Consider the following 12,498-nt stretch of genomic DNA (forward strand, 5'->3'; position numbering starts at 1 on the left):
CTATGAACAAAGTTTTGAAAGAAAGATGATGAAATATTAACCTCGTAGCCGTATAAGAGCTAGAAACTAATATTATAAAAAGATTGGAGATTACATGTTAAACACTTGGAATCATCGAAAAGTTATTGTAGATAAGGAAAAGCAAATAAACCTCTCCATTAATATTTTTCAAAATTCAAGGGTTATGGTTCAGAATTCAAGGTTTTGGATTTAGGATAAAAAAACTAATAAAATTATGTGTCGATGACATAGAAAAATTATTGAAATGTCATTAAATAATTGAAAAGATTATAAATTATGTCCATTGCATTACGTGTTCAATTGTCATGTCATCACAATTTATTGGCTTTAAGATTTTAGACGATATGGTAACAATTTCAAACATAAGGTACTAATTTGATCAATAAGAAAAATTAGGTACCAATTTTAAAAATCTACCAAGTTCGGGCAATCAATGAAATGACGTCGTTTTGTTTCGATTCGGGTTCCGTTCTTTCTTCTCCTTCCCCAAAACGTGAACCGTGCGAAATATCTAAAACCCTCTTCGCTCCGCTCTTGGGAAAATCCTGAATTTGTTCCTTGAATTCCCAAATTACCCTTCTAAAGATGCGAATTTCCTTAATTGCCATGTCCTCCGGCGAAATCACTCTCAACGTCTTCCAAGACGACCCGATCGGAGCCTTTAATTGCGGACCCGATACAACCGGCCGACCGGTTCAAAACCCGAGATCCAACTTCCTTCATAGACGATAAAATGTTCTCCTTCCTCCTTTGCAACCTCCCGATTCCGCTCCTCCAACATCTCGCCGCCGCCCTGCCGCCGCTTCCTCCATGAGACCGTCGTAGCTCGCCGAATCATCACCGGAGGAATTGGGGAGTAGTCCGGAGGTGGCTCCACTAACAGCGGTGACGATGAATTGGATGGAGACGATGTCGACGACGACGAGGAGGAAGACGAGGATGATGATGATGATCCTAACGAAAATAATATTAGTAACAAAAATCATAATATTAATATAAATAATCATATTAATAAAAATAATAATAGTGTAAACGAGACTGTAAATAGAACACAAGGAGTCACCCAACTATGAAAAGTTACAAAATGGTCACTTAACTATTCAATCTTGTCTTTTTAGATAGCGGTGGCAACTTTTAAAATTAGCATAATAGCAATTTAACCCTTACAATTTATATATTGTATCAATTTAGTCTTGATTCTAAAATTTTTTAACTCTCAACATTTACACATTGTATAATTTAGTCTCTCTTTTGTAATTTTGCTTTTCTTTGTGACATTGAGAGTTAATTTTAAAAGAAAAAAAAAGATAAAAAGTATTATCTTGGATTTCTAGGTGCTCCTTTTTTATATATATTTTAATCAAATTTAACTGATAAATTTATTTTTAACTTTTTAGTTGAAAGGGTAAAGAAAAACAAAGTTGTACAAAAAAAATCAAACTAAGCAATGTATAAATGTTGAGAGTACTGTTTGAGGAAACAAAGATTAAATTGACATAATTTATAAATATTAAGGGTTAAAGTTGATATTATGCTAATTTTAAAAGTTGCCACCGATGATCGATGACCAAAAAGACAAAAGTGAATAATTTAGTGATCATTTTGTAACTTTTCATAATTAAATGACAAAAAATTACGTAATTTAGTCTTTAATTATTTCTTTTGGACATTGATTATTTAATAACTAATAATATTCAATAATTGACATTAAAAATTGTTTGTATGATGTAGTCATTGTCATGACCCAAAAGATGTACACATAAAAGAGTCACAATCGGCCTCTACCAAATTGATTTTAGAAAGTAGACACTAACTCTTTAAAATATAATTGTTGTATCTTAATTTATAAGTTATTATATTATTATATAAGAATAATTTTCTTTTGGTAGATAAAGATTATTTCTTTCTAAATAATCTTTCAAAATTATTAAATAATAAATAAATTTTTTTGTAATTTGCAGTACAAAATTAAGTGATTGTTAACGTGTTTGAGGCGAACCTCGATGAACGGAGTAAATAAGGGCTTTAGACCTCTTTTAGTTAAATGGTATCATTATGATTATAGTGCCTCTTAAATGTCAATTGTTCAATTTAGTTCCTTCCTGGCTTTTATTTAAATGGAACAATTGTAATTTAGACCCTTTTCAAATAATTAAATTCAATTTGAGTTATTTTAATGTAAAATATTTTAGCTTTGTCCCCTATTTTTTTTAATTTTATCTTGGCTCTTCATCACATAATTCATGACTTCGCCTGATACCGTAAGACCCAATGTTAATATTTTAAGTATTCAAATCTCGGATCGCTTATGAACAAAGTTTCGAAAAAAAGATGATGAAATATTGACCTTGTAGTGGTATAAGAGCAAGAAAGTAATATTATAAAAAGATTGGAGATTATAAGTTAAACACTTGGAATTATCGAAAAGTTGTTGCAGGAAGTTCGGTAATTCGATCGCCTTAGCTTACCTTCAAAGATACTTCACCAAAATCCCCACACTGTCGGATTCGTTTTGAAAGAAGAGTATGTGAAATCCATCATACTCTAGAGCTCTCAAAGGGGCCATGCAAAGAGGCTTCGAAAGAAAATTGCATGAAGTTCCCACAATGTCTCATTGGCTTCACTTTGATATTTTAATCTTTAATCATTTTATTTTATATAAAAAAATTGAACTGATAAAAAATTGATTTCAAATTATTTCTATTTCTTTTTCAATTTTTATTGTAATTATTAATTTTTGTGTGTAATTTTTTGTAATTCAATTGTTAAAGTATGTAGTTTGATACATAATTATTGTTGTTAATTTATGATAGCTATGAATGGGATGCATTGAGTTTGAAATATTTTAAGTAAATTATCAAATTTTATAATATTAGTTAAAATTAAAAGAATATATATTTACTCTCTTTTTTTCTCTTTCTATCTTGATTAATTTGTGGACTAGGTAACGAATCTTGGTGTCCGATTATGTTATGATAATATCTACTTTTTTTGATGCAATTTCTAAAAGTACATGTAGCCTACCTTAAGCCATAAGTAGAAGGATAATATGTTTCATCGCACAAAAACTTAAGTCATCTTGCATTGGTAATTGAGTTAAAACTCTATCCGCAAGATTTTAAAGAAAACAAAATAAATAAAAACTAATCACTGTAGTTCTGACATTATTATATAATCTTCAGTTCTTAATAATCTATACTATATATATAGAGTACAGACACTTGCAGCATGTAATAAAGCAAACCATGATGATGACCTAAATTTTATGTGAAAATATTAAACCAAGTAAGCATCATAAACAACAATCCTGTCCATGACCTTGGCCACATTATCTTTGGACTCCTTTAACACCTTGATGTTGTTTTTAAGCTTCTCACGCTTTGCAACAATGGCAGGAGATTCCACCATCACCTTCTCCATCCCATGTCCATCTGGTCCCATCAGCTCCTTCACAATCTCATCAATGCCATTGTTTACAAGATTATGAACACAGTATTGTAAATGCAATGCCATGGAATCAACCAATCTAACTTTAAATATCTTCCAATAAGCAACTGTTCTCATCTTCAGATCGAAAGCTTGTTGCAGGATCAAAACGTTGGAGTGTTGTCTGAGATGTTCGACTTGGATTTCTCCGAAACCTTGGACTTCCTTGAGACCTTGGATTTCTCCGAAACCTTGGAGATCCTCACAGGAAGGTCGCAACATCATGTTTTGGAGATCCTCACGGTAAGGTGGCAACATCATGTCTGTTCCGGTTATTTGGTTTATGAAATAGTCTTGTTGGTTCATGAGCTCTTTCCACTTCCTCATGTAATCAGGGTTACATGTATAGCCTGTTAGTTTCTCCATTTCCACAATCTCTTTCACCCTATTGATTGATTGCTCCTCAGCTTTTGAACAAGATTGTGAGCGGCTCCTTTCGCCGATACCTTGAGCTGATAATACATTTCCGAGTGGCGCGTCAAAACAGACGTCACCACATTGTCTATGTAATCCCAATACTTTTCGGTGAATTTGATAGGGAGATACGATATCCTCTCGACTTTTCTCCGGAAGATTCGAAGGAATGCTTCACAGGGAAGGAAGTTTGGTAGTTCGATCCCCTTAGCATCTTCCAAACCCTTGATCTCTTCTGTTAAAAAGTCTTTCGACAGATTACTTTCCTCGCAGTTGTGAAGTTCATCGGAGAACCGGTTCAGCATTTCTACAAACCGAGCAGTCCCGTGCTTCGTGTTGTCCTCGGGGTATTCATCAAATTCCCCCCTCCAAAGAAGTTTCTTGAGGGATTCTTTAGCTGCTTGAATGATCCACATCATAGCTTGAGTTGCATCAGCAATTGAAGTTAAGACCTTTGGCATTTTCTCTAGCTCTGAAACATTTTCATCCAGCTTTGCACTAATGTTTTTAACAATCTCTGGCGAGCACTTTGCAATTTCATTAGCTTGAATTTGAACAAGCTTTTGAGCCAAAACATGAACACCCACAATTGATTTATCAATACATGACAAATGTGCATTAGTTTCGAACAATCTAGCCTCTTCCTTCCTTGCTTCTTCGTAGGATTCATCACCAATCCGATTCCGAACACAAACATAACCAAGTCCTATATTCACATCATCTGCAGTAACCTTGTCAACAAGCCCTTCAGGGGCCCTACCTACTTTAGTAACCACAGCAAGAGTTCTCTCACCATTCTTGTCCACTTGTTGCGACATCCTAATGGATTCACAAGTTGAAAAATCGACCGTAGCCGACAGAACATTAAGGATAATGCTTTCCTTTGGAGTTATGTACTGCATGATAATGTCCCTGATCTGCTCATATATGTTGTTAGGCTGACCATGGACAGGAACTCTGGTAATTCCAGGAAGATCAACCATGGTAAGATCAGGAACCCCATCTTTTCTCACCACTAAAGTTAAAGGGGTGTCAGATATGCTCTTACCCGGGCCCGCAATCTCATCAGTTGCAATGTTTATGGCTGTTGCAATCTGGGGTGCCTCCACTGGGACCATTTTGCCATTGTACTCCAAGTAAAGCTCTGGCCTTGGACTTGCATGGTTCTGCAACCTGATTATGAGAGGTACCCTGGTGCAAATGCCCTGGCTACGAGGAAGGTTAACGCCAGCCAAGGATTCAAGAACACTAGACTTGCCTGATGACTGGTCTCCGACCACAACAATTGTGGGGAGCTGTATGCCTTCTTTCATCGCCATGAGCAGCCTGAGCCTGTCGATGACATCAAGCAAAGGTCGGATTTTGTCATTGAATGATGAAATAATTGGGGCTTGAGCTGCTGCTGCTGTCACCACCCTACGTCGGTCCATAGGAGGAGTTGCTGGTTGAGAATCTTCATAATCATTGATGAAACCAATGCTCCCTGAATCAGCTTCATCATAGCTACCCATTTTTTAGAAGTCGAGACAGGAGTGGGAATTGGCCAAACTTGATGTTTTAAATGGTTTTTTTGTTGGAAGTTGAAAAGCAACAAGCTCTAACTTAAGTGAAGACAAATTCAATGAAGCATGCTTGGCTTGATAATGACAATTAAAATAGGGTAAAGCACCAAAATAGGATCATGGTGATAGCATCCTATACCAAATCCCAAGAAACATTCAGAGGAAGCTACAATGGGAATGGAAACTTTATGTTATACTTTTAATTGTAGAAAATACAACTTATATTCTGTATTGGATTGTAGAGAATAGTGATACAAGGACGCAAGAGAGGAAATAGAACAAAAGCAAATCGGGACCAATCAAACGATGAGTGCGTCGATAACAGAACAAGTTCCTACAAGAACTAGATAACGAGTATATTTTTCTCTTTATTCCTTGTTTTGTGGATTATATAACGAATATTGATGTACTATATTTTTCTCTTTATTCCTTGTTTTTGGATTATTTAACGAATATTGATGTACGATAATGCTTTGGTATTGTTTATACGTCAAAACAAATATGATATTGGATTTCTTCCCCCAAACATTTAGACTGATCAGTTATTATTCGAAAAATTTTACCTAAATACCCTATTAATAGAGGAGAACATCTGTATTTAAAAATAAAAATCCAAAAAGATGATTGTATCCCAAGGCATGGAACAATATTGGAATCTTGCTACACAAAAAAGCAAAACATGCAAGAAGCAAACCATGATGATGACCCAAATTTTATGTGAAAATATTAAACCAAGTAAGCATCATAAGCAACAATCCTATCCATGATCTTGGCCACACTATCTTTGGACTCCTTTAACACCTTGATGCTGTTTTTAAGCTTCTCACGCTTTGCAACAAAGTTGTACTTAAAAAAATAAATAAATAAAACTACCCAATGTATAAATGTTGATAGTTAATTATTTTTGGAATCAAGATTAAATTGACATAATTTATAAATATTGAGGGTTAAAGTTGATATTATGCTAATTTTAAAAGTTGCCACCTATGATCGGTGACCAAAAAAGACAAAACTGAATAATTTAATGATAATTTTGTAACTTTTCAGAATTAAATGACAAAAAATTTACTAATAACGTTCAATAATTGACTTTAAAAATTGTTTGTATGATGAAGTCATTGTCATGACCCAAAAGATGTACATATAAAATGGAGTCACAATCGGCCTCTACCAAATTGATTTTAGAAAATAGACACTAACTATTTAAAATATAATTGTTGTATCTTAATTTATAAGTTATTATATTATTATATAAGCATAATTTTCTTTTGGTAGATAAAGATTATTTCTTTCTAAATAATCTTTCAAAATTATTAAAAAATCGTTGAATTTTTTTGTAATTTATAGTACAAAATTAAGTAAATGTTAACGTGTTTGAGACGAACCTCGATGAACATGTCATGCAACGCATAGCTAAAGGGGTAGATAAGGGCTTTAGACCTCTTTATCAGGCAGTAAGAATGATATGCAGGTGTTCGATAATATGTTTGAGATAAGCACAATATAGCTTTCTCGCAAGGTGCTTGTGCTGGTTTAGTATATCTGTTAATGCTTGATACTGGCTTATGATTTAAGTCTGTTATTTCTGGTACAGCTGTAACTTGTTTGTTATTTTTTGTTAACAAATTATCTAGAACACCTGAACTGCTATAAGTAGCCTAGGTGCTACTCTTCATTCTGCATGCTTAAAAATGTTGAATAAGAAATAGAGTGTTACACTCAAAATCTCTCTCACTTGTTCTTCTTTTCCTTCTTTTTATTCTGTTATTTGTGATTTCTTTCTAATTCATAAACATCATGATTTCTTCATCTTTTATGTTTTGCTTTCAGAATACATCAATGTTATAGTTTCTTTTATAATATACGCAGCTTTTCGACACTCTTTTAGTTAAATGGTATCATTATGATTATAGTGCCTCTTAAATATCAATTGTTCAATTTAGTTCCTTTCTAGCTTTTATTTAAATGGAACAATTGTAATTTAGACCCTTTTCAAATATTTAAATTTAATTTGAGTTATTTTAATGTAAAATATTTTAGCTTTGTCCCCTATTTTTTTAATTTTATCTTGGCTCTTTATCACATAATTCATGACTTCGCCTGATACCATGAGATTTAATGTTAATATTTAAGTATTCAAATCTCGGATCGTTTATGAACAAAGTTTCGAAAGAAAGATCATGGAATATTGACCTTGCAGCTGTATAAAAGCTAGAAAGTAATATTATAAAAAGATTGGAGATTATAAATTAAACACTTGGAATTATCGAAAAGTTGTTGCAAGAAGTTCGGTAGTTCGATCCCCTTAGCTTACCTTCAATACTTCACCAATTTAGACACCGAAATCCCCACACTGTCAGATTCGCTTTGAGAGTATGTGAAATCCATTATACTCTAGAGCTCTCAAAGGGACCATGCAAAGAGGCTTCGAAAGAAAATTGTATGAAGTTCCCACAATGTCTCATTGGCTTCATTTTGATATTTTAACCTTTAATCATTTTATTTTATATAAAAAATTGAACTCATAAAAATTTGATTTCAAATTATTCCAATTTTTATTTTTCAATTTTAGTGTAAATATTGATTTTGTGTAATTATTTGTAATTCAATTGTTAAAGTATGTAGTTTTTGATACAAAATTATTGTTGTTAATTTAGGATAGCTATGAATGGGATACATTGAGTTTGAAATATTTCAAGTAATTTATATCAAATTTTATAACATTAGTTAAAATTAAAAGAATATATATTTACTCTCTTTTTTCTCTTTGTATCTTGCTTTGTGGATAAGATATCGAATATTGGTGCTGATTATGTTCGATAATATCTGCTTTTTCAAATAATGTCTAGAAGTACTTGTAGCCCTTTTAAGCCATAAATAGAAGGATAATATGCTTCACACAGACAAAACTTATATCTTCCTGCATTGACAATTAAGTTAAGACTCGATTGGCAAGATTTTAAAGAAAACAAAATAAATAAAAACTAATCCCCCAATTTACCATCCACAGTAGTCCTGACATTATTATATAATCTTCAATTCTTTATAATCTATGCTATATATATAGAGTACAGACACTTGCAGCATGTAATAAAGCAAACCATGATGATGACCTAAATTTTATGTGAAAATATTAAACCAAGTAAGCATCATAAACAACAATCCTGTCCATGACCTTGGCCACACTATCTTTGGACTCCTTTAACACCTTGATGCTGTTTTTAAGCTTCTCACGCTTTGCAACAATGGCAGGAGATTCCACCAGCATCATCTTTATCCCATGTCCATCTGGTCCCATCAGCTCCTTCATAATCTCATCAATGTCATTGTGTACAAGATTATGAACATGGTATTGCAAATGCAATGCCATGGAATCAACCAATCTCACCTTAAATATCTTCCAATAAGCAACCATTCTCATCTTCAGGGCGAAAGCTTGTTGCAGGGTCGAAACATTCGAGTGTTGTCTGAGATGTTCGACTTGGATTTTCCCAAAACCTTGGAGATCCACACTGCAAGGCAGCGGCCGCATGTTTGTTCCAGATATTTGGTTTATGAAATGGTCTTGTTCCTTCATGAGCTTATTCCACTCCATCAAGTAATCAGGGTTACATGTATAGCCTGTTAGCTTCTCCATTTCTACAATCTCTTTCACCCTATTGATTGATTGCTCCCTCAGCTTTTGAACAAGGTTGTGAGCAGCTCCTTTCGTGAATACCTTGAGGTGATAATACATTTCCCAGTGGCTCGTCAAAACAGACATCACCACATCGTCTATGTAATCCCAATACTTTTCGGTGAACTTGATAGGGAGATACGATATCCTCTCGACTTTTCTCCGTAAGATACGAAGGAATGCTTCAAAGGGAAGGAAGTTCGGTAGTTCGATCCCCTTAGCATCTTCCAAACCCTTGATCTCTTCTGTTAAAAAGTCTTTTGATAGATTACTTTCCTCGCAGTTGTGAAGCTCATCGGACAACCGGTTCAGCATTTCGACAAACCGTGCAGTCCCGTGCTTCGTGTTGTCCTCGGGGTATTCATCAAATTCCCCCCTCCAAAGAAGCTTCTTGAGGGATTCTTTAGCTGCTTGAATGATCCTCATCATAGCTTGAGTGGCATCAGCAATAGAAGTTAAGGCCTTTGGCATTTTCTCTAGCTCTGAAACATTTGCATCCAGCTTTGCACTAATGTTTTTAACAATCTCTGGCAAGCACTTTGCAATTGCATTAGCTTGAATTCGGACAAGCTTTTGAGCCAAAACATGAACACCCACAATTGATTTATCAATACATGACAAATGTGCATTAGTTTCGAACAATCTAGCCTCTTCCTTCCTTGCTTCTTCATAGGATTCATCACCAATCCGATTCGAACACAAACATAACCAAGTCCTATATTCACATCATCTGCAGTAACCTTGTCAACAAGCCCTTCGGGGCCCTATCTACTTTAGTAACCACAGCAAGAGTTCTCTCACCATTCTTGTCCACTTGTTGCGACATCCTAATGGATTCACAAGTTGAAAAATCAACCGTAGCCGACAGAACATTAAGGATAATGCTTTCCTTTGGTGTTATGTACTGCATGATGATGTCCCGGATCTGCTCATATATGTTGTCAGGCTGACCATGGACAGGAACTCTGGTAATTCCAGGAAGATCAACCATGGTAAGATCAGGAACCCCATCTTTTCTCACCACCAAAGTCAAAGGGATGTCAGATATGCTCTTACCCGGGCCTGCAATCTCATCAGTTGCAATGTTTATGGCTGTTGCAATCTGGGGTTCCTCCACTGGGACCATTTTGCCATTGTACTCCAAGTAGAGCTCTGGCCTTGGCCTTGCATGGTTCTGCAACCTGATTATGAGAGGTACCCTGGTGCAAATGCCCTGGCTACGAGGAAGGTTAACACCAGCCAAGGATTCAAGAACACTAGACTTGCCTGATGACTGGTCTCCAACCACAACAATTGTGGGGAGCTGTATGCCTTCTTTCATCACCATGACCAGCCTGAGCCTGTCGATGACATCAAGCAAAGGTCGGATTTTGTCATTGTATGATGAAATAATTGGGGCTTGAGCTGCTGCTGCTCCCACCACATTAGGTTGTTCCATAGGAGGAGTTGCTGGTTGAGAATCTTCATAATCAATGATGACATCAATGCTCCCTGAATCAGATTCATCATCGCTGCCCATTTTTTAGAAGTCGAGACAGGAGTGAAGTGGCCAAACTTGATGTTTTTGATGGTTTTTTGTTGGAAGTTGGAAAGCAATAAACTTAAACTAAAGTGAAGACAAATTCAATGAAGCATGTTTGGCTTTATAATGAAAATTAAAATAGGGTAAAGCACAATAAAGCGATAGCATCCTATACCAAACCCCAAGAAACAATCAAAGGAAGCTACAATGGGAATGGAAAACTTTAGGTTATACTTTGAATTGTAGAAAATACATCTTATATTCCGTATTGGATTGTAGAAAATAATGATACAAGGACAGAAGAGAGGAAACAGAACAAAATCAAATCGTGACCAACCAAAAGATGAGTGTGTCGATGACAGAAAGTTCGAAACATAAACATCCCCACTAATTCCTACAGGAACTAGACAGCAGAACTATATGAAACAATGTATTCACATTGAAGTTTCGGATAGATGTCACGTACAAGCCATGTTGCCATTAACTCATATGCTCTTTGTGTCAAATGAACTCCATCCCAACTAAGCCGTTCATTAGGGTTTTCGCATCCCAACCATGAAAAGAGCTTTTCCATTTTTCTTGAAGCAATCTACCAAATATAACACCTCAAGTGGTTATTTGTGTTAATCCATTCTGAACATTGTTATTATACCTGATTACCTCACCAGGAGGCCTCATTAGACCAACCGCTCGATCATGGAGGTCTCGCCTGCATGATAGCTCAACCAACTAAAGACACTCACGTGCCTTGTCACACGACCCACCACAAGGTCATATCAAGATCCACTCAGGACCTGTTCCTATCACATCTAGTAGAGGCTCCATCACTCGACCATTAAGTCTACAAGAATAATCTATCTTCAACCTCTGCTAGCAGCTCTTGACACTCACGTGTGAGCCACCTTCAACCTCTTCCACCACATCCTATATCAACAAACATATATATATATATATATAGGAAAGATGCTAACCTTTGTTACCATGACAAGTTGCATTGAAATTGCTAAACATCCAGTCAAGTTGTATACTTAAAGATATGCCGGTAGGCACAAAAGAAACATTCCACTTGGCTAAATCTTCTGCAGACATGGCAGTAGCTCCGGCAAACGCGAAATTAAGCCCATAATCAAATAATCCATCTTTGTTTAAGTAAGGATCAAGAAAAGGAATTCCAGCAGATAGTGCTGTTCAAATGTTCAAAACACGAAACAACAAACACACTGGTTAAAAAAAAAGTTAATTAAACCAACAAAAATCAATACAAATATAATCATTAATCATCTTCCTAAACCTTTCTAGTTTGGGGTTGACACTTTTTTAGAGAAAAAAGTTAATTAAACCAACAAAAATCAATGCAAATATAATCATTAATCATCTTCCTAAACCTTTCTAGTATGGGGTTGACACTTTTTTAGAGAAAAAAGCGATGGATTCTTCTCCAAGCAATGACCCCAACGTGTATGGTCTCAGTGAAGCTGTTGATTAGAAATTAGTATTTTACCTATATAATCAATTTAGTCTTTATTCTTAAAAAAAAAAATTAACTCTCAACATTTACAAATTGTATAATTTAGTCTCTCTCTTTTGTAGTTTTGCTTTTCGATTGAAGATTAGTTTTAAAGGAATAAGAAAAGATCAAAAGTATTATCTTGGATTTCAGGTGCTCCTATTTTTTATATATTTTTAATCAAATTTAGCTAATAAATTTATTTTTAGCTTTTTAGATAAAAGGGTGAAGAAAAACAAAGTTGTAAAAATTAAATTAAATTACACAATGTGTAAATGTTGAGAGTTAATTTTTTAGAATCAAGACTAAA

The 12,498-nt window shown here is 34.8% G+C and overlaps 2 protein-coding genes and 1 long non-coding RNA gene across 4 annotated transcripts; all 3 read right to left on the minus strand.

Moving 5' to 3' along the window:
• Nucleotides 1-3,154: 3,154 nt before the first annotated feature.
• Nucleotides 3,155-5,572, minus strand: LOC105782533 (dynamin-related protein 4C). Its single transcript, XM_052626535.1, is given in 2 exon segments — nt 3,155-3,923; nt 3,926-5,572. Coding segments are annotated over 2 exon segments (2,133 nt in total). The 5' UTR covers nt 5,433-5,572; the 3' UTR covers nt 3,155-3,297.
• A 616-nt stretch (nt 5,573-6,188) lies between these two features.
• LOC105782536 (dynamin-related protein 4C) lies at nt 6,189-10,696 on the minus strand. The gene is given in 4 exon segments (XM_052626538.1): nt 6,189-6,251; nt 8,659-9,854; nt 9,857-9,904; nt 9,907-10,696. Coding segments are annotated over 4 exon segments (2,058 nt in total). The 5' UTR covers nt 10,679-10,696; the 3' UTR covers nt 6,189-6,209.
• Nucleotides 10,697-10,785: 89 nt separating this feature from the next.
• On the minus strand, nt 10,786-12,169 carry LOC128036031 (uncharacterized). 2 transcript variants are annotated; one of them, XR_008192822.1, is made up of 2 exons: nt 12,067-12,169; nt 10,786-11,865 (listed from the first exon to the last, which is right to left on the minus strand). It is a non-coding gene; the product is annotated as an uncharacterized LOC128036031 (long non-coding RNA). The 2 variants fall into 2 exon arrangements; XR_008192823.1 differs by lacking the exon at nt 12,067-12,169 and adding an exon at nt 11,973-12,030.
• Between the last annotated feature and the right edge of the window lie 329 nt (nt 12,170-12,498).

Source organism: Gossypium raimondii, chromosome 13 (genome assembly GCF_025698545.1).
Source record: "Gossypium raimondii isolate GPD5lz chromosome 13, ASM2569854v1, whole genome shotgun sequence".
In the NCBI taxonomy this organism is placed as follows: domain Eukaryota; kingdom Viridiplantae; phylum Streptophyta; class Magnoliopsida; order Malvales; family Malvaceae; genus Gossypium; species Gossypium raimondii.